At 40.8% G+C, this 26,111-nt stretch overlaps 1 protein-coding gene across 1 annotated transcript in view; it reads left to right on the plus strand.

Moving 5' to 3' along the window:
* Positions 1–26,111, plus strand: part of Thsd7b (thrombospondin type 1 domain containing 7B) — an 852,383-nt gene that overhangs the window by 650,999 nt on the left and 175,273 nt on the right. The window contains exon 15 of the mRNA XM_042258057.2: positions 5,793–5,971. Coding sequence (XP_042113991.2) covers positions 5,793–5,971 — 179 coding nt within the window. The remainder of the gene's footprint in view (positions 1–5,792; positions 5,972–26,111) is intronic.

Genomic DNA, 26,111 nt, shown 5'->3' on the forward strand with positions numbered 1-26,111 from the left:
TCTTCTGTCTTACTGATTGGGCTCCTGGAGCTCCACCTGGGGCTCAGCTGTGGATCTCTGCATCTGCTTCCATCAGACACTGGATGAGAGTTCTATCATGACAGCCAGGGTGTTCAGCCATCTAATCACCAGAGTAGATCAGCTCAGGTACTCTCTCGACCATTGCCAGTAGTCTACAGTGGAGGTATCTTTGTGGATTTCTGGGGACCTCTCTTTTACATTCTTAATGAAAGCTTTTTTATTCCAACTCCAGAGGAATTTTTCTGTCATCAGGAAATGTGATATGTGCATTTATTGATAAGTATTGTACAAATAACTTCAAGCCATTCTAATAATATTGTAAGGTAATTACAATCATATGAATAAAATGAGAGAGAAGGAGAAAAATAAGGAGAGAAAGACAAAGATGGGAAGATAGAGGGAGAGGAAAAGAGGGAGGTGGAGAGAGAGGGGGGAAAGAAAAAGAAAAATGAAAAAATGGAGGTTATGTGGAGAGAGAGGAGAGGAAGAAAGATCCAGGAGATGGAGGTGTTTGAAGAGCCCAAAGACCTGGAGAAATCAGGTTCAGGTATGGTTTGAAGAATGTGCTTTCTATAGTAAAGTGAGTGCCTTTCCATTTGAATATGAAGAAAGAAGTAAAAGGTTGGGATTGTGGATAGATGAGATCATAGGAAATTGAAGGCATTCTGCTCCAGTCTTTCTGTTGTTTCCAGGATGGAAGAAGTAATTCCTTAAGTGAAAAGCAAATGGAGAAGGTTTGAAAGGTCTGTTATGAATATGGTGACTTGAAAGAAAGTGGTCCCCAAAGCAAGTGGCACTATTAGGAGATGTGGCATTATGGGCCAAAGTATGTCACTGTGGGGGCAGGCTTAAAGGTCTCTTTTTCTCAAGTTTCCCTCAATATGACAATCAGTTGACTTCCTGTTGCCTGCAAGATGTAGAAGTCTGAGCTCCAGCACCACCTCTCCCTGCATGCTGCCATGCTTCCCGCCATGATGGACTGAATCTCTGAACTATAAGCGAGCCCCCTCAATTAAATGTTTTCTTTATTAGAGTTGCCATGGTCATGGTGTCTCTTCAGAGCAATAGTAAACCCTAACTAAGACAGAGATTGGTACCAGGGATTGGGGTATTGCTGTGATAGGCCTAACCATGCTTTTTGTTTAGAGGAATTTGGACTTTGGAACTTTGGGTTATGGAAGCAGTGGAAAGCTTTAAGCACTGCTGAATGGGCCAAACTAGTAGGAGCATGGAAGACCGAGGTGCTAAGGGTTATTTGAACTACTGAAGGCTCACTCAAGAGGTTTCAGAGAAGAATTTTAGTACATTGCCTAGAGATCATTCTTGTGATATTTTGATGAAAAAAAGTAGCTGTCTTTTGCCTTGTCCTAAGAGTCTGAGGCAGAAGAAATCTCAAAACAGTCTAGTATAGACTCTGCTATATGGATATTAGCGGTAAATCTGATGAAGATTTATAATAGAAAGTAGCAAGCTGAGCAAGGTAAATTTTTAAAAGTACATTTTGAGGAGAGAAGGAGCATCAGGAAGTGGAATGGAGCTAATTCCTATGCTCAAGGAGATAAACAGATTTAGAAATGGAATAAAGGGAGTGATGACCTCAGGGCAAGATCTCACCCAGCTAAGTTTCCTTATGGAAAGGAAAAGTTCAGAGACAGGTGTGGTGATGCATGCCTTTAGTCCCTAGCACTGGGAAGGCAGAGACAGAGAGATCTCTGAATTTGAGGCCAGCCTGGTCTAAAGAGCAAGTTCAAGGACAGTCAAGCTTAGGCAGTAAAAGAAAACAGAAAGCTGTTGAAGATACAATTAAACAAGGGGGCCATGGTCCAGTCCCAGTGAGCAACAAAATTTGGCAGCTTCATCTATGTGGTTCTGGCTTTATAGTTAAGGATAAAGAAATAGGTTATAGAAGTTGCCTCCAGGCCTAAGGACATTCACTGAGGCTAGGCATGTGTTGTGGGGGTCTCTGAATGGTGGCCTAGTAGAGAGGCCATGTTATGAAGCTATGAAGTTGCCTCCTGGATTGCACTGGAGAACCCAAGATGTTAGAGATGCCAGGGTCATGGGATACCTGCCGAGGAGAGCTGCTAACAGGGAGTGGGACCAGCCCAAGAGAAAGAAGTGTGTTGCAGTCAACAAAGACGAGTAGAGTTGGAGATGCGGACAGCATTTTGACATCAGACATCAGAATCTATCCCTGGTGCATGAGCAGGCTTTTTGGAGCCCACTGCCTATGATGGGATGCTTTACACAGCCTTGAGGCAGGGGGAGGGGCTTGGACTTGCCTTTACTAAATGTATCTCCCCATGGGAGGCCTTACCTTCTTGTAGAAGGGAATGGGAGGTGGGTTGGGAGGGGGAGGCGGGAGGGGCGGGAGGAGGGAAGAGGGTGATCTTTGATTAGTATGTAATTGGTATGCAGAGTCTGGAGCAACCCAGCTGGTTTTCAGTCTTTCTTTGGTCCAGCATTTCCTCATTTTGCTCCCTTCCCTGTGTTTTAGAATAGTAATATATATCCTGTGCCATTATATGTTGGAAGTATGTGAGCTGCTTTTTGATTTTGACTTTTACAGATGATTACAGTTATAAGATTGCCATTTGTCTCAGAAGAGACTTTGGACTTTTAAACATTGTTGAGACTGTGATAGACTATGGGGACATTTGAAGTTACACTGAATGAATTTTTTGCATTAGATAGATAGATAGATAGATAGATAGATAGATAGATAGATAGATAGATAGATAGATAGATAGATAGATAGATAGATAGATAGCTATAAGTCTTTGGGTGCCAGGGAGTGGAATGTGGCAGTTTGAAAGAAAATGCCCCACCAAAAGGGAGTAACACTATTAGAAGGAGTGGCCTTGTTAGACAAAGTGTGCCCCTGGCTTTGAGGTCGCTTTTTCTCAAGCTTCCCTCAGTGTGATACTCAGTGGATTTCCTATTGCGCTCTCAGCTCCAGCACTACCTCTGCCTGCTACCATGACAATAACTGACTGCACCTCTGAAACTGTAAGCAAACCCCTCAATTAAATGTTTTCTTAATTAGAGATGCTCTGGCATGGTGTCTCTTCGCTGCAATAGTAAACCCTAGCTAAGACATCAAATGAGAAGAAAATTCAAAATTCCCAGGCATTTGGAGTACTAGACTAAGACAGAGTACATGATGAGGCGTCCTCAGTACTAATCCAGCACTTTCCTCACTCTGATGGTAGTCCTGTTTTAAGCACAGAGAATGAAGACAGCAGGGCTGACCAAAGTCTGAATGCTTCTCCTCTGGCATGGCAGAAGGACTCTGGGAAAAAAAAAAAAAAGATCAGTGATAAAGAGGAGAGAGGCTGAAGTCAGCACTAAGGATGCTAGCCTGTTAGGAAAGAACTTATTTTGTATCAGAAAAGGTGTGCCTAGTATTGGAGATGGAGGACCTTGTGAAGGTAGAATTCAAGATACAGGAGGTGGAAGGAGAGAGGAAATAGCAAGCTAGAGGTGGTTCTCAGCCTGACACCGCATTAGAGTCACCCTGGGGTCTGTAAAGACTGCAGCTTCCTGGCCTCCACCTTTTGTGATTAAGGCTGACCTGGTCCACAGTGCACCTTGGTCAGATGGAGCTGTTCCATAGACAAGGCCACAGACCTTTGCTTTGAACCTTCATAAGAAAGCTTATTTTGTTTTGGCCTTTGTGACGTAACTTAGTCTTTTCCTAAAAGAAGCCACTGGAAAACCATTAGACTTTAAAGAGATGAGCAACATTGACATTTTATATTTTGAAAAGTGCCCTAACTGTCACCATAGAGCTTTTCTCCAGTAACTGGTGGAAGCAGATGCAGAGATCCACAGCCAAACACCAGGCAGAGCTCCAAGAGTCCAGTCAAAGAGAGAGAAGAGGGATTCTATGAGCAAGTGCATCAAGATCATGATAGGGAAACCTGCAGTGACGACCAAACCAAACTAGTGGGAACTCACAAAATTCGGATCAACAGCTGTGGAGGCTGCATGGGACTGGGCTAGGCCCTCTGCATAGCAAGACAGTTGTGTAACTTGATCTGCTTAAGGCTCCCCCTGGCAGTAGGATCAGAACCCACCCCTGGTGCACAAGTTGGCTTTTTGGAGCCCACTACCTATGATGGGACACCTCACACAGCCTTGAGGCAGGGGGAAGGCCTTGGACTTGCCTTTACTAAATGTACCTCTCCATGGGAGGCCTTACCTTCTTGTAGGAAGGAATGGGGGAGGGTTGGAAGCGGGAGACTGGAGGGGCGGGAGGAGGGAAGAGGGTGATCTTTGACTGGTATGTAAAATGAATAAAAATTTTTTATTAATAAAGAAAAAAAGAAAAGTACCTTATTCTCAGAATGATTGACATATACAAAAAGAGAGCAATTGGAGAAAGAGACAAGTCAAAAAAGTATCAGGTCATTCCAGGGACCCAATGTGAACTAGGGACCTTCAAAGGATGTATGGCTCAACAGAAATATGTATGATTTTTGACATAAGAGTGATGATGATTACTAGCATATCTTCAGAATGTTTGAAGGTGATATGAGATTTTCAGCTTAGAAGATCCCTTGGGTGTTGACTACCGTATACCAAATTCCACAGTGACTGTAACTAAAGGCAGCCTTTCTTAAGCCACTGTTTCCACGGGTTAGGAGTCTGGACCCTGCTTTCCTGCTCTCTGTCTAAGGGTCTCATGGAGAAGTAAAGCATGGTCCAGGGCTGAACTTTCATCACAGGCTCAGTCAGGGGAAGCTTTTCCTCTGAGCTCCCCTAGGATGTCAGCAAAGCTCATCTTCATGGGAACTTATAATTTCCATGTTCATAAAGGGAACAGTCTTCCTTTGAAAATTTGCATCTGGGGAGTCAGGTACATCCAGGCTTATCTCCGTTCTGACTAACTGACATCAGTCTACTGAACTGACACATGAATTATGTCTGTAAGTTACCTCCACTGTGGCCATTGAAACCTAATGCTGAGAATGTGGCCCCATCACAGGCAGGGGCCAGTGAATTCCTAAGAATGTAGATCCAGGTACTGGGGTCTAGGGACACCGTGAGTGCAAAACGTAAGGCTCAGAAAACCTCAAGGAAGAGATGAGCAACTCCTGTGACAGACATGTGGGCACTGGGGAAGCCAGGCGAGGGCCTGAGTAGCCCAGGAGCTGGTGAGCATTCAGCTGTAATAGGAACTGCCAGAGACAGGAGCAAGAATAACCAAACAAAGCTGGAACTTCTGAGGCTCACGTCACCCCAGTTCGCCCATGGCTCTTCAGTCTTGCATATCCTTTCAGTAGGCAGCAGTTTACTGTTTTTCTACTTTCAATGGTACTGTGATTTTCCCTCTTTCTTTCTTGTACCTTCAAGTTGCAACACTTAGAAGAGAGATCAATGTCTTTATTGGTGAAACCTTGCAGGTAACAGGCAAATGAAAGACTCACTTGCATGTGCTACCTATTCCAGATGGAGAATCGAAGAATTTGAGGGTAGAGAACACAAGGCTCACTGAGGGGAAATGATTACATTGTTTGCACTGAACTTCCCCCATCCTTCTTAGGCTCTTCCTTTCATTCAGAATGAAGTAAAGAGACTGACACAAACTGGATGCAGGTGGAACCATATTTATCTGTCTCTCCAAACTTTGCTCTCTTTACAAATGGAAATGTGTTGAAGAAACCATGGCAACAGTGATGAGCAATCCAGTCTGTAAGGGTGGAAGCAGAGAATTTGACTAGTGTATCTGATGCTCTCCTGTATTCACTGAAAGCTCTTCCTTTCAGGTTATGTTCAAGAAGAATGTGTCATCCCCTGCCCATTTGACTGCAAGCTGAGTGACTGGTCCAGCTGGGGCTCTTGCAGTTCGTCTTGTGGGATTGGAGTGAGAATTCGATCTAAATGGCTAAAAGAGAAACCTTACAGTGGAGGTCGACCATGTCCCAAACTGGATCTCAAGAATCAGGTAACATGAATCAACAAGCATACAAAAAAACCTCAAGTCTGCCTGAGTTATTATTTCTGGTTGAAAATAAACTTATTCTTTTACAGAGAGCCTCACAAGGTTGAAAGAGGACCAAGGGCAGACACTGAGATAGCAGAGTAAGAAGTAGAAGCTTTGTCTGATCTCTCATAATGAGAAAACCAACTTGGTACACTTAGCAATAATTATATTTACAAAATTACATCTAATTGATTTTTAAATAGAAGTATAATCTAGTATTGTAAAATGTGTACATACTTAACATTGTTTAAACATAAGTAATAAAATGGAGAGACCATCAATTAATTTAAGATAATATATTTATAATCTAATCTTTAACAACCCAGAGATGATGTTCTAGTTTTCTTTTACCTAAGTCTTTATCCTAATTTTCATTGCTGTCAATCTTGCCAATTCTTCTCCAGCTCTCCAAATCTCTTTTGACTATTTTTCTACATGTTTCCCCAGAAGTCATACCTACTTTTACAAGTGACATCCTGATGGATACCTTTCCATATAGCTGTCTAATAAAATTGTCATACTAAGCAGTCAGACTTGACTAGAGCATATTTCAACTTGTTTCATCCAGTGTCTAAACTTTAGTATAAGAATAATGAAGAACTCAGAGTTCATCCACAGCTGCATACTGTTTAGTAGATTAGAACTGATAATTTTAAAAATCAATTTAATAGATGGCACATAAGATAAAGTCAGTTAAAAGGTCTTTATCATAAGGGTAGAGGAATGTATCTCATATGACTACAGGAAACTTTCTACAGAATAGTGTCACAGGCTTCTATAGCTAATTCTGTTGTTAACCTCTCTCCTCTTAACCCCGTTTTGATTTTGATAATATGTAAGTTGTTAATAGAAGGGAGATAATATTTGGAAGTTCCTAATTTGTTTGGTTAGGATGTATAGTAATGCTCAGACTTGAGCAGCATACATTACCTCAAGACTAAGATCATGAGTGAGTTATTTCCCCATAGTTTTACTTACAAGAGAGATTCCTTTCTAAAGGTTACCAATCAACCAAGAATTACCTAAGTTGTAAAATTAGGCAGAGTTAATATGAGCGTCTTGTTTCTTTCTTAATTTCAAAATAATGGCCATCTCACCTTCTCTTAAGATGTAAGCCTTAAGCCGGGCGGTGGTGGCGCACGCCTTTAATCCCAGCACTCGGGAGGCAGAGGCAGGCGGATCTCTGTGAGTTCGAGGCCAGCCTGGGCTACCAAGTGAGCTCCAGGAAAGGCGCAAAGCTACACAGGGAAACCCTGTCTCGAAAAACCAAAAAAAAAAAAAAGATGTAAGCCTTTTCAGGAAAACAAAGCAAAGGATTGTGAAATAGCATTAAAATGTGATGAGACCTCATAGGTATAGAAGCTCAATGATGAGAAAAGTGAAATAATAAAGACAGGAAAGAACAACTACAGCAGAAATAAACCTTATAAATAAAGAAATAAAGGAGGTTTGCTGTCAGGAGGTTAACTGTCAGGTGAATACTCTGCATGAAGATGCTTTGACCATCTCTGGGGAATTTTCCAAATATTTAAAATGGGGGAAAAAAGGACAAACTACTAAGCACTCATATTTATCATCACATCATCTTCAAAACAGCCAATGAGAGCTGAGCCTTTCTTAAAGCCAGCTTCAACCATTGATTTTAATATTCTGATTTCATAAGTGAGGAAGTTGTATAGCAATGACAGTGCTTCCTTGAGCACAAATGTCCAGCCTCTCTCTCAGTGTGGAGGGCTACAGAAACACGTCTATGAAACATAAGAGAAGGAAGTCTGCCCGTCGTGACCCAGAGGAAATATGCATGCTTACTCACAACACAACACTCATAACCTTGAAAGGCAGCCTGAGCTAGAAATTAAATCCAAGTCCAAGAAGGATTTAGATGAATCTGGTAAGTGAAAATTAAGCAAAGGAGGCCTGTCTGCAGGGGATGTTTCTAAGTTCTGAATTCAAAAAAAAGCAGTGTAGCCATTTGGTTTTGTGATGATCAGAAATGAATCCTAGACTTTGATGAGCAGAAATAGAATTTATTATTATAAAGAAATTTCAGGCACCTGGCACACATGTGCAAAGTGAAAAAGTAGCTCCAACTGACCACTTCTTATATTCTTAAACTTTATTTTTTACTGCAAATTGACAATTGATAGTTGTATATGTTGATGGGATGAAATGATGCTATGTCTTATGAATACAATGTGAAGTGATTAAATCTGTATTATAGACATCACTCGTTTCAACCGTTTTGTGGTGAGAACATTTGCAATTTTCTCAGCAGCTTTGAGATGTGCACTGTGCTTTTATTAACTGCATTAACCATGCTGTGGCAGATTTCAGTTAAAGAATAAGAGTCCTCAGGTAGTCTGTGACCACCACCCCTTCCCCCAGCTTCCCCTCCCCATTAACCATCTCTCTACTCTCTGTTGAGTCTGATTGCTTTACAACCCAAACCTAAGTGAGAACATGCACTATGTGTCTTTTTGCTTTGCATATTTTAAAATTTTGGATTTGAGACAATAAGGTCTTATTCTGCAGCCCACGCTGCCCTGGAATCTCTGTGTAGCTCAGATTGGCCTTGAACTTGACGCAATTCCCCTGCTTCATCCTTCCAAGACTTGGGACTATAGGTGTGAGCAACCATGCACAGCTGGGTTTTGTTGTTCTGTGCCCTGTTTATTCCACTTAACACAGTGTTCTCAAGATCCAGTCGCAGCTTCACCATTGGCCACGTTTCTGTCCTTTTAAGGCCAGACAGCAACCATTTTGTCTGTGTAGCATGTTCTTTCCTTCCTTTCTCATCACTGCCGTTCACTTAGGCTGATGGTGTAACTTGGCAACCATGAACACTGCTGCAATCCACATGGAAGTCCAGACGTCACTTTAGCTTACCAGTTTCAGCTTGTTGTGGTAAAGACTAGCCATAGCATTGCAGAATCATGTTCTACACTTCAGTTTATAAAAAAAAAAAAAAAAAACTCCAAACATGTTTTTATGACAGCTGTTCTATTTTACAGCCCCACAAAAAAATACAATAGATCTGTCTTATCTACACTGCATCTTAACATGATGCTAATTGATCATTTTCTTTCTTTCATTCATTCATAAGTCTGTGAATGACCAGGGAAACTCCAGTTCGGCAAAGTAAGGTATTTAAAACAAATTCTCCTAGGAATAATTCTGTCTCTAAAGCAAGACCAGTGATCCCTGTCAATTCGTTTGTGGGAAGTTATCTATGTTGACATCATTATATGTTTGCCCTTGCCTGTAGTGAAGTCTTCTACACGTGTGTGCTTGCATGGGCGTGTGTGTGTGTGTGTGTGTGTGTGTGTGTGTGTGTGTGTGTGTGTGTGTGTGTGTATGCACATGTCTGTGTGTCTTGGGCTACATATAGAGTTTGATGGAATTCATACTTTCACAGTTCATCTAACAAAAATGTAGGCTGTCAGAGATTCTCATTGTTTAGAAAATAGTGCCAGCTTTACTGTTTCTGTCAGAAATAACCAAATTACAGTAGCAAGCAAGGCACAGTTCTTTAGTGCCGTGACATGAGGAAAATGCATTGTGTGTCACATCGAATCTAGTACACTGTTCATAAGAACATTGAACTATGTGGGTATATTTCTAGGTAAATATGAGTGAGTGCACTGGCATTCATTCTTCTTCTTTGGTTTGGATGTGGGGTGTATTTTGGTTTGTTTGTTTGTTTTCTGTTTTTGTTTTTTTGAAAACCTTCCCCTGGTGCATGGTCTTGTGGCTTGTCAACTTGCAGTCATCAGAGGCCTAAGTGAGAAGCAGCCTTCCCCGTGGATGAGAGGGTGCCTCCATCAAAATCGGCAAACACATTAGAATGGTCTCTTCTGTACATATCGTTATTTGCATTCTCAAAAGCACAAGTCCTTCTAGAAGAAAGAAATAATCTCCAAATTGGTTCCCAAAGGGTCTTTCAAAATTGCCCTGAAAAACTTTGACATTTAGATCCCACTGAGGACTGGGCCAATGATATAAATGGAAAGGTTGGCATTATGTACACACACCTATAAACCGCTCTGACTCCTTCAGTGAAATCAATATTTATAATCTCTCATAAAAGCCTCCCTTTTAAACCCAAACCTATGCACCCGCCAGCTCGTGCTCTAGATGCTCGCCGGTGACAGCCATCCTTGAGCAGCTTCTGCTAAGTGTGTTTGTGATGCTAAATAGCTCGCAGTGAAGCTGTCCCTGAGCTCTTGGCATAAATGCCTTCTACACAGTTTATTGGATTATCAGGTCAGCTGGCTGATGCCCTTGACTCTGTTGTGCATAATAAAATACACAATATATTTTAATTTTTTACAGTCTAAATGTGTTGAATGGATTTAAATGCACTTGTACTGTGTATTTTGCTATTTTTTTTCTCTTGAAATGATGCTATTAGCAGATTAAATATGAGGGTCATAAAGTCCCACTGGACTTACATTTCCTTTTAAAAGTTCTTTAGATGATTGAAGTCAGGGGCACTTTAGAAAAATCACATTTTGTTTATATGGCAAAGGCATTGTATTCACAGTTTGAATACAAGTCTTGTAGGAGATTCATTACCTATACATTTTCAAGATATGCTCTACCTAAACACTTTTTGAAGGACTTCAGTGCCTCCAACTTACTTAGAGGATATGAATTAAATATGTGTGTTCTCTAGAAATGATTGCTATTTTAAAGGTGTGTCTCCTCCCTAGTGAAAGGTGACCTAAATTTGCAAATGAGAACAATGCATTTTATTTTTCAAACCAGGGCAATCATGTGTTTAAGCACACTTTCTTTCTAATGATATGTAAATGAATTTTACCATGAATGAGTCTTCCTTATAAGACTTGAGGCTGAGCAAAGGGTTCTGTGTGAACTGGCTTGGGCTCAATCTGTGCTACTTCATTATATTAGCAGTGTGTTTACAAGCCCACTTCAGATAACTGTCACCCTCTTTGTATTATATTTTTTGACTCAGAAAGAGATGGCCACACTTATGATTTAATTGATTTAGCCAATTTGAGTGTCCTCATGCAGTCCCTGATCTAAACCAAATCATTCCTGGCTGCTCAACTTGGACTTAGTGCTTTGACAAGAGCCCCAGACTGAAGTGTTGGAAGAAGTCTTTTCCTCAGAGTTAAGGAGAAGGTCACCCAAACTGACCCCTGATTACATATCCAGTGGACTCCTCCTGTGGGGGAGGGTACTTGGTGGTTGTACCTTTCATAAGAACTGGAGTTCAGTGAGAACATCGTGTGGCAGGAATGAATGGCTACAGGGGGTTTCATCTTCCTGTGTTTGGAAGGACGTGGCAGGCTTGGAAACTTCTAGCATACTTCCTTTGTCTCTCACATTGGAGCTATCCCAGAGCCCAGGCCCCCTTCACTCCACCTGTGGACACTGTAAAACAGCCTCTGTGATGGGCTGTTTTAACTTTGTAACCTTTATACCCATCCGCCAGAACAGCTGTGGACTTTGAGGGTATGGCATTGCCCTGATTGAGCTCACAGGAAAGGCTGTTTTTCTCCGTTGCCATCTCCAACAAACGTTTTTCTTCTCAAGAGATGCCCTCTCTCAACACTTGTGCCTACCCATGCCATACTCTTCATTATCCTGAAGCTGTTCCCCTCTGGCTTGTGAGCATCTTTGAAACTTCATCTTTATTAAGAACCTCTGGACCCACTTATGAGTAAACAGTGTGCTAATACCTGTTGTCAACTCATCCTGCACTTTATGATTGTTACCGTTGCTATTATTTAATATGATGTATTGCTATTCTGTATGTACTTGAATTCACTTTTTGCTATGACTCAGAGTGTTAACTACATACTTCCAGAAATGTCCCAATAGTATAGTCCCTAAATAGTGCTTTTATGGTAAACTTGGAAAGTGTGGAAATTTTGTGAGGTTTGGTTTTATAACTCCTCCATTGTCCTCTTGACCATCACATTGTCCCTAACCCCATAACTCTAAACCCCACCAAAATATTAGATAACAACAACTTTGGTATGAATGTCACATCATCTGTTTTCAATTTTGTGGAACTATTTTTCTTAACCAGATATGAAGGAGAAGTTTTTGAGTACTTTCTGGAAAAATATTGACAGAATCTGCTTTTCTGTCTTTCCCAAGTCTGCCATTTAAGTTATAAATATGGATTGAGATACTCCTCCACTTTTAGTTCTTGAAAGCATCGGATCTGAACTGAACTGCGACTATGGTTTGTTATACGGAGATGAGCGTCACAACATTGCACACAAACTGGTCGGTCTGTGCTACTTTCTTAATCTAAAAAGAAAGGCTGTGTTTAAGACATATTTGAAAGTAGATTTGAAATGGCATACTGATTCTCTAGTTCTTCCATTGATATTATTTTCAGATTTTTTTCCTAAAGGTAAATTTCTAGTCCTGTATAGGTCCCTGCAGAATAGCATTTAGAGAGAGATGACTTGGTTTTGAGTCAAGGTAAGTTGTTTTTCTGGGAAGACTATAGACTCTGTCTTCTGAAACCCAGAGTCGATTATTTCATAACTGGTATTGATCCTGAGCACAAGAGAACACCAAAGTTGAGGGATCACCATAGCAACTGTGTCCCAGGACCCTGCCCTCCACGCTGTGACTCAGGACAGTGCAGAGGATCCAGGAATGGGAATTTGATAAAAATGTTTCTGTGTGCTGATTCTTCTGGTCAGGAAGTTTGTGAATGCTGCCACCAAGGAGATGTTTGCTCCCCGAAGCTGGAATTGGTGGAAAATCAAGCCCTAAAAAGAACAGCTTGATCGCTGACTTGGCTTTTCCTGCCTAACTCAAACAAGGAATCACTTGCTTCCTTAGTTCCACATTCAGAGCAAATCATCCAAACCTTTCCATCTCATGGAGGAGATTAAATTGTAAAAGAATGTGATCATCACCTGCCCAATGTCAGCCTCTGGGGCACTGAAAATGTTAAGACACAGTCAGATTTGGGTTCAAGTTGAAACTTTCTGAGTCTTGGTTTCATAATTTCTCAGATAGCTAGCTGACAAAAAAATATTCATTTTCTGTCTTACTGCTTGACACACAATCACACACACACGTGTGTACATGTGTACATGCCATAGCATACATGTGGAGGGCAGAGGACAGCTGAGGAGCCCTTTCTTTGATTCTACCATGTGGGTCCCTGGGATTGAACTCGGGTCCTCAAGCTTGTCAGCAGGGACTTTTAATTAAGAAGCCATCTCACCACCCTGGCACATAATAAATGTGTGCTAAATCATTTCTCTCGCTCTGCATTTCAAAGCTCATCTGCTCAGGCTGCACTTCCTTTCACACCCAGCTACAGGGACATTTGAAGTCAAACACGTGAGTTGTGAGGACTCTGCTCAGATGCTCAGTAAAAACCTCTGTCTGTGTGGGAAGTTCTTTTCCTCCCCTTCAACGCACACTATTTGGCACTAAACCTTTTGTTAGTGGTAGAAAAAAAAATATGGCTTTTATTGCAGTTAAAACTAGTTTTGTGGACTTAGAAGAGTTTGGTTCATTTGAAATGTTTTGGAGGATTCACAGCAGACGAAGAGGCAGGAACATAAGCCTATGAATTTTCATGAAGCACACGTTGCTTGTTCAAGCACTATCCAGGGGTAGAAATAACCATTGACTAATCAAAATGTCACCTTAGCCCTTCACAACCGCCTCTCCCTGCTAGTTTTCAGGCTGGTATTGCTGTCATCTTACAGTCTAAAAACAACTTCTGTGAAGGGAAGCCGTCTTGTGTCTCCTTTCTCTAACATTATGTTTGGGAGAGTCATTCAGGTCTTGTGATGGAGCAATCTCTGCTCCTTCACATTTCATGTTCTTATTTCAGCATATATACCTACTTACATCATACAGTATTCATTACTGTGTTATACATAGCATATTTTATCATTTCCTTGTTCATAGACAATTGGCTTGTTTGCAGTTTGGAATTATTACAGATGATACTGCCATGGACATTGCTTTATGGATGTTTTGGTGCACATATAGCTACTAAAGAACAGGCTTCCTAGATGTACAATTCCATGAAGTCAACTTTGGGGATAGCTCACATTTCGGCTTCTAAGCTATCACGGGTCTTCCTAGGTACAGTGAGTACCTAATTCTATATATTGACTTAAAGTAGACCCCTGTCTGCCATAGAGGTACCACTGTCCTTGGGTGCAGCAAGGACATTCAGCTCCTCATCCCTCCCAGCTCAGCAAGGCAGTGACTGCTACAGATCCCTATGTCCCTCCACAGGCAGAGGAACAGCATGAGCCTCCCCTCCATGCTCACTCAGTCCTTCTTCCTCCCAAACAACTGTCCCCTTCCCTCTTTCTCTAACCTCCTTCTCTGTCCTGCATTCTGTTATGGACAAAGCAGTTTCATCAGCTTTCTGCACCACAGATCTGATTAAATTTTAATATATCTCAGCGGCTTTTATTACCTTTATATGAAGGGCGGACTGTATGTTATGTTTTCTCAGACTTCATGTGATCTGACCCCAGCTCTGTTTACCAGCATGAAGTGGCATGCTCAGATAGCAAGGCTGTCATACTGGAGGAGTTTCTGGATGGTAGACTGCTGTCTTCTAGCTGCCTGTCAGCCCTCAGCTGGGCTTTCTCGGGAGGTGTGAGATTCATTCTCAGGCTGATCAGATAAATCAACTGGCTGATTCAAATGCAGTATTTTCTTAGAGGGATTCTCTATCTGTTGACTTTTCCACAACCAGACACTGCTTAATGACATTAGGTGTTTGGGTCTCTTCTAGTGCCCTTTCTCTAGGAAAGACCCATCAAATTTATTACATTTGCATTAAAATTCTGCTCCACTGTCATTTAAATATAGATTGTTTAAGACAGAATAGAGTTGTTGTCTTATTATCACAAGAGAAATTTCTTTTGCTCAGTTGACAAGGAAGAGACATGGTGTTTATTAGCAAAGCTGAAAACAGGTACAAAGCTCATTATAATGTATGCTTCCAAAGGATTTCTCCAAGCAGCACACATATCCAAAGCCCGTCTTCTACTCTGAAACAGAACAATCTTGTCATTCATAGAATGAAGGCAAATTAATTTGAGCAGCACTGTTAGGGAACTGTGGATTGACCTGGCTCACGGATACATCGTATACAAACTGGAGACCAGGAGAGGAGGAGGAGGGGGCAATATGGCATGAATCAGTGCGGAAACCCTGACACAGAGTGAGGTTGCTGTCGTTTTCTCTGCTTTCAGTGAAAGAACATAGCAACTCTCCTGGACTTAGAGTTAGCTCATTTTTAGTATATTTTTAATATATATATATATATGAATATAAAATATATATGCTGTTATATTTAGAAATGTAACTGGAATTCAACTTATTCCTGTTCCCTCTTTGTCCATCTATTTTATGCAACTTCATCCATCTCCTGTCTCTTTTTCCATGAACTTGTTTCTTGTTGTTTCTTTTTTTCCATATTATGTCATCATCACCATTGCTGCTGCCACCACCACAACCACCACCACCACAACCACCACCACAACCACCACCACCACCATTAGTTAAAGCCAACACTCAGGTTCTCAGAGGCCAGAGTCTCCCAGAAGCAATGCCAGAGACAACATTCCAGAACAAGAATTTTAATTCTCAAATACTTAGGGAACACCATTAAGAAAATGAACACAAGTATTGGCAGAGGAGAAGAAGCCAATACGGTATGTTATTAAGCCATGTACTGTAGATGTATCCAACCGTCTTATTAAATAAGAAACACAGAAACAATGTGAAAGAGAAAGCCGAGAGGTCAGAGCTCAGAGCTAAAATCTCACCCTTCCGCCTGAGGTGTCCCAGCTTCCCGAAAGAGAGCTACTTCCTGTCTGTACGTCTTTTTTATAGTATTATTGTTCTGCCTTCTCATTGGTTGTAAACCCAAACACATGACTGCCTCGTCACTGTCTGAATGTACAGCCCCCTAGGTCTTAAAGGCATATGTCTCCAATGCTGGCTGTATCCCTGAACACACAGAGATCTATGGGATTAAAGGCGTGTGCCACCACCACCACACTCTAATAGCTCTAATAGCTCTGACCCCCTGGCAACTTTATTTATTAACATACAATCAAAATCACATTTCAGTACAATTAGATTACCACCACAAGGTACCATGGTGCCAACAACTCTGCCAGTACCTTGTGGAGGCTTAACAGCACACATCTCGGACTCACCATACCTGATGGGCCTGTGAGCTTGTAAATTCCATGATTACCTATTTGAGAGGAAGTCAAGTCAGTACACTCCAGGCTGAACGTAAGCAGCCTTCCTCTGGCCAGGGCAAAGCCCTTAAGCACCGGAATGCAGCTGCTGGCTGTTGGAATGTTGACCAGAGCACAGGGAAAGCTTGCTGGTCAGATTATCACTATGTGACAAGAACAGAAACACTGAAGCGACTCAGCTCCTTTCTCAACTGGGGATAATGACTTGTCTGTGCTGTGTCAAAGTACACGTGAGCCTCTTTTCCACCAAGAGTAGGCTTCACTGTGGCTGACTTGGAGTACAGTAGTGTCATGGCCATTGGCTGCTTAATTACATGCAGTCATCCTAATGTTGAGTCTTTGTCCTTGGTGAGTACTGGATCTGGGAAAGAGAAAGGAATAAATCTGGATGCAGAGACCAAATTATACCCAGTTCTTGGGACAGAAAGGACTTTCAAAGTCCTTGGAACTACCTGTTACATGTTACATACCCTTCCTTTCATTTATTAGCATATATTGGGTTTTCTATCTTTGCTATCAAGTATGGCTTTGTTCACTTATAAATAGGTGTAAGTGTGAGGCGGGATTGCTTGTGAGACACTCAATGTTCCTCCTATGTGAAAAAGAAATTATCTGGATAAAACGAACTCCCCAGGAGGACTGGTTAGAAACATTAAACAGCTCAAGTGGTCAAGAAACCTTAAAACATCAGCTGCTGGCCTCTCCATCAGGGCTACACATGAGATTTTTCTTGAGTGTGCATCCCACCCCGCCCCCCAGGCCAATTAAGTCAGAATTTCTGGTGATGGGATCCAACTGTCGATATTGGTTTAATCTCCAGTGAATCTAATGTGCAGCCAAGGCTAAGAACTCCTGTCTAAGGCAAACCCATCATCTTGTAAATGAGGTATCCAGGGCTCACAGAAGCTGTTTGACATCTAATTACCAACTGGAATAGGGGTCCTGACTTCCAGCCAGTTGCCCTTCCCTTCTTGAACATCCCTTCTATCTAAATGAACTCAGATGCTCATTGAACACCAAATGAAACACCACACCCACAGTCTCTCACAGCAAACAAGCAAGGAGCACCCTGACTTCACCCTTCAGTACTTCAGTCTGACCTTGATTCTGCTTGAGCCACCAACACTGAGTGGCCTGGACCACAAACAAGAATCTTTGGGGGAAGTGTTTTACTAACCTGAATGCTGTTTCCTAACAGCTGTCTGATGCCCAGCTAGGAAAGAAGCATACCTGGCTGGTTATATACCACTCCACATGAATAGAGAGGTAACTATGCTGTATCTAATGACCTCATGGTATTGGTTGCAAAATGGAGATGGAAAATTAAGTGATTTTTTTTTATTGAAATACTAATGTTAGGGAGGAAAATCACTGAAATAGTGGTCAGCGCATTCTCCTTTGCAGCTTTTACAAATATTGCATGTACAGGCTTAGGCTGTGTAATTAGGGATGTTAGAAACAGCCAGGTGGACGTATTGGAGGTGAGTAAGATGATGATGGAGGTGTGTCATGCGCGCACTCACTCAGCTCCAACCCATAGTGGAGAAAATCATAGGAGGGAAATGGAAGGGATGGCACACTACAAACCCTTTCAAGGGCACAATGTTAATTCCCTTCACCCTGTGTTCCACTATGTCCCATCTCTTTGAGGGTATGATACTTCCCATAAGTGCCAGGATAAGGGACCACGTGACTTTGGGGGGACGTTTAAGATAACAGACTACAGTAATGTGAATGAGAACTTTTGGTAGTAGTAACTTTCTGATGGGTGCTAGTAGTTTTCAAAAGGAGAATTCCAGTAATTAAAAGGTTTGGAAGGAAACTTGCTGTGTACTTGTGCCGTTATTGACACATTATTTCAGTTGTTCAGTGACTAGCCACAGGAGCAGAAAGCACATTGGGAGACACCCAGAAGTCCACCATACACTCTTGATTTTCCTCTCTTTGGGATGCCTAATCTGTGAGTGTAATTTACTAAATTAACATTTTGGACATATTGAGATGGAAAATTAAGTAATTTTTTTATTAAAATATCAGTGCTTAGAAAAATAGCTAACAGTTTCCTCTCGTAGCATGTTTCCTTGCCCAGGGCTCTTGGGTGACACTTTTTTGGAGTTGTGAGGAAAATGCCCTGACACATTTTGCAATGTATTTAGTGTAAACAGCCTGCCAATGCCTCACTCTTGTGATAAACAAGTAACCAGATAAGCAATACAATCAGGCACCATACTTCCTCTCCTGTTTTCCTGCCCTCAGTGAAAAAGCAATCCCAGTGAAAATTGTTCACTTAAGTACCTTTATATACTTAACTCTCCACACACAATTGTTTTGCAAAGTTAAAAATCTCCTGGGTTTGGGCATTGAGACCATGGGACTAGGTATGGGTGGAAGGTTAGAAAACACAGAGAAGACTTTGGGCTTGATTTAGCATGTGCACTCTCAGTGGATATTTGAAACATTTCATTTTACATATGTCTCTCCCCATACTCACCCTCCAATCCTGAGGCTGCTGAATGTGGGTGACTTGTCTTCTATTGCCACATTAATCTGCTAAGGGCTGAGCACTCACAAGCACATCAGTGAGCGTTACTGTACGTTTTTGAAACCTTTGTCAAAACTTAGATGTCTGCAGCTTTGCAGGTTTGTCTCTGGGCTGTCTATTATGCTTCCTTGATCTATATGTTAACTTTTGTGTCAAAACTACACTGCATTTGTCACTATGGCTCTGAAGTACAATTTGAAATCAGGTAATGTGATGCCTCTGGCTGGGTTCTTTCTGCTTATAATTGCTTTCTCCAGTTCTATAAAGAATGCGGCTGGAATTTTGATGGAGATTACATAGAATCTGTGGGTTGCTTTTGGCCATACAACCATTTTTTTTTACTATTTTTCAACAATAGTAAATCTTCTAATCCAGGAGCATGGAAAATGGTGTATTAAGGGAACAAACAAAGCTCAGAGGGATAATATGTGTATTCTCTCCCATATGTTGAGCTGAGACTCTAGCTGTTAATCTACATATCCAGGTAAGAATAAATATGGGTAAATTCCAGGAGAGTAGAAAAGGGCCGGTAAAATTGAGCGGGGAGAGGCTTTAAAGGTTGGGAGGGGCAAAACAAAGTGGAAATGCTGGAGAAGGGGAGACAGTTGTTCAAGGAGAACACAGAAATTAAAAGGGGTGGGGGAATCAATGAGAATGTGAAAATCTTGCAGAAATCTGTTCCTTTAAAAACTTAATTAATTAAAATAATAAATATAAAAAAATAAAGTGTATGTTGCCTCTTAATGATAGAAAGAACAAGGAAGAAAAAGTATTGGAAACACACAGATTTTTTTTTTTTAAGGTCAAATCCTCTGACACAGTGAAATAATTACTTCTTTTTTTTTTTTTTTTGCTGTGAGTGAAATACATGTACTTGGTAAATCAAATTCACATATGTATTTAGATGCTTTAGGTCCATATTCCATTTCAGCTTATGTTTACTGCCCTTGAGGCTTCCTATGGTGGTTGCATTGGTCTATGTATAGCAGCCAGACCTAGATGGTAGAAAGGCAGAATCAAGTCCTGGGGTAGAGAGGAAGAAACAGAATGTTTCATCCACTATGATGTATTTCTGTGGCTCGGCGTGGCTTATTCCTCTCTTTTTGGTAAATAAAGAAAGAAAGAAAAGGAAAGAAAGGAAGGAAGGAAGGAAGGAAGGAAGGAAGGAAGGAAGGAAGGAAGGAAGAAAGAAAGAAAGAAAGAAAGAAAGAAAGAAAGAAAGAAAGAAAGAAAGAAAGAAAGAAAGGGAGAAGAGAAGAGAAAAGAAAAAGAAAAGAAAAGAAAAAAGAAAAGACAAGACAAGACAAACTACTGAATCTTTTCTGTTGTTGTTGTTCACTGGCTTGGCAACTGTATACTTTTCCACCTAATAACTGGTTCTCCCCTAGCTGGCTGAGGCAATGTGTAAGCAGCCAAAATGAGTAACAGGTCTGATAAGTTCAAGGAGCTAAGCCATGCGAACTGGAGCACTGGCTGAGTTTACACTTCCTTAGGTCTTTCTAGATTCTTTAGCTTTAGAAAGATAAAGCTCCATTAACTATAGGCATTGCAGTCTAGGGGCCCCATGTCTAGGAAACCACATAAGAAAGGTGATGGAGTAAAATGTTGAGCAAATCCTATGGGAAGTGCTTGAGTAACTCCAAATAGAGAGAGCAGAACTGAGGCTTGGTGAGGTAGGAATAAAATACGACCATCTTGAACGCAATAGATGAGTCTCTTCGCATGAATTATTGCTTGTCCTTTGGAACGGCACATTATTCAGAAATATTGAAATCTGTTCTGGCTTATTACTTAATTAAAAGCAAGTTCTGAGCATTTTCAATCTATATATAATTTATATCATTTCTCAGTCATGAATTTCCCATAAGTCAGTTGGCTCTAATCATCAAAAAGGTGTTGCTATGCTTAAGTACAGTCACTAAGCATTCTTCCTCCTCTCGAGCAGATGTTACAAAAGAAGCTGTCACAGCTGAGGGAAATGGATGTGCAAAAGTATAAAAGTTGGCATGGAAAGATTAATTTTCTGTTCCTTAATGCCCTTGGTTCTTGGAAACTTCACTCCTCCTTCACAGTGAGGCTCATGGCTTCAGTGTCTGGATGGCAGTGGGCAGAGGGCAATTCTCGGCTCGTTTTATTCTGAAATGAACCAAAGTGGACCCATTGTTGTTCTAATGAGTTTGCAAGAGATGCTCTGGTGCTGAGACACCGGCTGTATCTTTTGAATGACTATTGTGCAGAAGCAAGAGCGGTTTTAACAACCTGGAAAACTTATCACCATTAGAGTGAACAGAGCACTAAAATATATATATACCAGATGTTTCAAATGACTGGATTCGGAAGAAAACATACAATTAATTTACATTTTAGTACTAAGAACAAATTTTAATTTATTCTGATTAACTACTTTATAGCCCATCCAGAAGAACATTTGAAGGAGTTATGGAAAGGCCATAAAAGGAGTTATAACCAAGAGATGTCATTTAATTGGCATGGGAACAAGAGTTGTTTTTTTTTTTTAATGCCTAATGCCCACATCTCTCAAAAGATTTCACGTTTCACTTGCCTAGAACCTATGATTGCATTACAAATCTGGAATCGATATGAGAAGCAGATTAACTCACTTAATTACAGGTTGTGCCAAGGTTTAATCCCTCTGCAGACCAGGTAAATTGTTGTAATGTATGCCACATACTTCCCACTTAACAGCAGTCAAGTTGATGAGGAGAACATGAACAGATTTCTTGAAAGGAATGATTGGAAAGGGTACTGCCTTCGAGTGAAAACTGATGGTTCCTGGTCTAAACTTCCCTACGGGTGTGACATGTTTGCAACTCTGAGTGGTGCTAAGAAAAAGCCTTCAGTAGCTCTGTCGTGATGCCTGGCATGTTGTAATCCATAGCCGGTGTAACTGACGCTGTTCTCATTATCACAATGCCGCTGATGGAGCCTAGAGAAGGTCTTGGTAGACCCGTTGTTACAAACTTTCTGCATAACCTGATGTTACAATGCCAAGGACAGAACTAGGCCACCTGCAGAGTTGGTTTGTCAGTCTACCCAGTGTTTGCTGTTTTGATATTAATTTTCAAGTTTGTTATCAAGGTTTTTTTTTAGATTAGGAATTGTTGCAATAAAATTTGAATTCCCAATTCCTTTAAATGTTAGACTGTCCGGTAAACTTGAATTGACTCTGAGAATGCCTGTTCTCTTTAAAAAGAATGTAACAGTGCAGTGGGCATCTTTCTTCATTCTCACCACTCCCAAGTCCCCTAAGGCTTGTTTGGTTTTTTTTGTCTCAGCCCTAACCCCCCGCACCCCGCACCCTGCACCTCGCACATGCTGTGTGCTGGAGGCTTGTGATAGCAGAGGAAGGTTTTCCATTCTGGAACTGGAGTTAACAGGCCTTTCTCAGGATGTCCGGCTTGCCAAGTGGTGCTGGGATCTGAGTTTCAGTCCTCATGATTGCACAGTAGTCATTCTTTAAGGCTCAGTCTCTTCTCTAACCCACTATGGTGTGTTCTTAATTAAGATTATTTTATTCATTTATATCACATGCTCAGAATGTGCAAGTGTTCAGGTTCCAGGTGCTTGATTTAGTCATTGTCCTCCTGGTCATATTGAAAAGCTGTGTTTAATGGTTCTTAGTAGCTGCTCATATACAGTAATTGCCTGTCTTCATGTCAGTGTGAAGAATCTCTCAGGCTGGACTTCAACAGCCAGGCTGATCTTTAGTATATGTGACATAGGGAGATAATTCAAACAGAAAGCAACATTTTATGTGTTTTTTTTTTTATTATTATAAACCAAGCTAAAAGTAGCCATATAAAATGCATGATTTTCTTTCTGCTTTGACAGACACATTTTTGTCACAACCCCCAGAGCTAAATTCAAATTGGGGAGTGACAAAATTCTGGGGCAGAATGTGGTACCATGTGAGCCAGTCTACAGTCTGAGACTCACACTCTGCTTTTCAGCCACCACCCTGTCCTAGACACCCTTGTCTTCTTGTACGAGCTTTATCTGCAGCAAACATCAGACGTGCTCACTCCTCAGCCCTAGCTGGACTCATATGAAGGGGGCTAGTGCCCACCCCCGCAGCTACGCAGATCTAGGCTCACACAAGCCGGAATTACAGCCCAGACCTATTTGTCAGATACTCCTTGGGTTCAGGGTTCAGAGAAGTGAACTTTGGGAGTCGGGAAGCAGCTTTCCCTTGATGCTGCAGGTTCTCCCTATGGAGAAGTGCAGGGGAAGAGGTCCACAGTGGGTACCTGTCCACACAAGAGCTAACAGGGAGCACCGTCAGTGGCTTGTGCTACTGTTCTCTATGGCATCCTTCAAATGAAACAATTGATTTTGAAATTTAAGTTTTTGCTAAACACTCTAACATGAAAGATAGGAAAGCAACGTGGAGGGGTTCGTGGAAGTGGAGGGGGCTTGGTTCTTAATGGAAGCTTTCTTTGTTTTTACTGACTCAGGTCACATGCCTGGAATCCGCAGGTGCTTGGGTTCAAAGCTGCGGGTAGATCAGCCTCCTTCCACGTTCCTTCCTTTGTAGCGTTGTGTTTATGGCACTTAGTGTCCGTTCATGCATGCTAATTGTTCATCTTTACTCCAGAGTATGAAATGTGTAGAACACTTATTAAATTATTCCAGTTGAAATAGGATAAAAATTGGAAAAATTTTCAGCTAAAATACATTTAGGAAAGGATGCTTACAATACCGGTTCTCTGAGCTGGAGAGAGGGGTCAGCAGTTAAGATAACTTGTTGCTCCTGCAGAGGACTGAAGTTCATTTCCCAATATCCATGCATGGCAGCTTATCACTCCCTGTAACTTCAGCTCCAGGGAGCCTGAGACTCTCCAATGGCAAACCGCCCCCACACACACACACATTTTAAAAACAGTGATTGTCAAGCTTTCTAGTTACAGGATCCTTTATACTTCAATGCAAAATCCATCCATTGTTTCTATGGCCTGCATCTCTCCATGTTTTCTATAGCCAAAATTTAAAGAGAGGAATTGAAAAATACATTGTTAGTTCACCTTAAGTAATTAAAATTACCGTACTACATGCTAAACTGTATCAATGCAATTTCTACGAAAAACAAAACAAAACTATGTTCACGAACAGATGTAGTTTTTGTTATCTGACATGTTTTTACATTTTAGCCCGTTTCTTTAACTATGGACAATAGTTAAATTCTTGTATATCCTTGAATATGCAGTATTTTGGGATAGGTTGGTCTGATGAAGTATTTGAAGAATTTCTCCATATATATATATATATATATATATATATATATATATATATATATGGAAACACTTCTCTAATTTTCTATTAGAGAAATGTTTCATAGCCATTTGAGGTACAATTACAAAGTCTGATGTTAGAACAAGACTTGGCAAATGATAGTTTCCCCCCCATTGTCAATGGCAATGTTGAATGTGAAGTTCCTTTTCATTCTTCAGAACCTTAAAATCTGCTAGACTATCAAGTACTTTAGGTAAGTCTGTAATCCATGCATTGTGTTTTTTTTTTTTTTTTAAATATATGGGTTAGTCTTTTAGGAAATATTTGACAATTGACACACATTAAAGGTTACTATATCTAACACATGTAATTTAACAAGCATGTTCTTTAATACCATCAAGGAACTTAGAAAAATCTAAGCTCTGGCAGGCTCCCAGGCTGATGGCAGTAGAAGAAAGTTTTGCCAGTGTCTAATTTTCACTTGAATGTTGTCATTGTCAATGAGCACCAGTACCTGTTTGCTTCATTTACTATCTGGGAAATCATCTGCCAAATATGCAAGAAGAGATAGCCCTAGTGTGTCTACAAGCATGCCCACATGAAAGTGCTCTTCCAGAATCAGGGAAGCCAATTCCTCCCCCAGCCCATTGTGCTGTGCCTTTTCTCAGGAAAGTCATGGCACTTTAGCATGCCCTACAATTGTTCTGTGTTCATTTCAAAGTCAGCCATATAGATACCAAAAAGATACATAATTGAGTTTTCAGTGGCGAAAGTTACAATGACTGCCTATGAAGTTTACTGCCATTTTTTAAAATTAATTTTAGGTACCTCAAGTTTGTCGTTAAAGGCTTTTAAAAATAATTAACATGCATTCTCTTATATAAACAACCCTTCCTGCTCTTATTACATCATGGTTATTAATGCTGTGTGTTTATAAACAAACAAACAAATAGTATTTAGACCTGCAGAAACTGAGTCACTCCTAGGTGTCTATAAATCATATTTAAAAAATAAATGTCTTCAAAGCAGAAGAGTGAATTCAGAAGTTCCTTCAAAGGTGGCGCAGGGTGAGAAGAGGAAGTGCTACTGCACTTCACTCCCAGGTGTCCTGCCCACACACAGGGAATCCATTGTTATCCCTTACTGAGCATCATTGGTGGGTGATGGGGGCTGGAGGAGGACAATCCTTCTTGGTTGAATGTATGGCCACTGGTAAGCTTCTCAAGCTCCAGTGGATGTAATCACAGACAGACACACATGAGCAGTACAAAGTGGGCTCAGTGAGTTAACAGAACAACAACAAAAAAAAGATATGGATGATATTGGGAGGGTTTGGGTGGTTTTAGAGATGGGAAGTTGTGGGATGGGTGAGAGGATGTTTCACTGTAGACGTGTGTACAATTCTCAACAACAAAGAAACATAACATGAAAATAGTTTTCACATCTATATTCATAAGAAACATTAGTCTGTAATTTTATGGGGTTTTGTTGAGTCTTTGCCTGTTTTTGGAATGAGGGTAATGCTGACCTCATAAAAAGAGTTTAGAATGTTCCTCTCGTTTCTATTTTATGGAATAGTTTGAGGAGTATTGGCTTAAGTTCTTTGAAGTTCTGGTAGAATTCTGCACTGAATCTACCTGGCCCCGGGTTTTTTCTTAGTTGGAATATTTTTAATTGCTGCTAGCATTCTGGGGTGCATTAGTCTACTTACATTATTTAACTCATTTTTATTAAACTTTGGAAGGCTATATATATATATGGAAATTCACCCATTTCCTTTTTTTTCAAGTTTAGTGGAACATAAATTTCTTAAGTACAACATTATGAATCTCTAAATGTCCTCAATGTTCTAAGGGTTCCCATTTCATCTCTAATTCTATTCATTTGGATCATCTATATTTCTCTTTTCTTAAGTTGGCTAAAGTTCTAACAATATTATTGATTTTTTTTCAAAGAACTAATTCTGGTGTGTGTGTGTGTGTGTGTGTGTGTGTGTGTGTGTGTGTGTGTTTTCTATTTCATTCATCTCAGCCATGAGTTTGATTGTTTCTTCACA

Source organism: Peromyscus maniculatus, chromosome 11 (assembly GCF_049852395.1).
Source record: "Peromyscus maniculatus bairdii isolate BWxNUB_F1_BW_parent chromosome 11, HU_Pman_BW_mat_3.1, whole genome shotgun sequence".
Taxonomy (NCBI): Eukaryota; Metazoa; Chordata; class Mammalia; order Rodentia; family Cricetidae; genus Peromyscus; species Peromyscus maniculatus.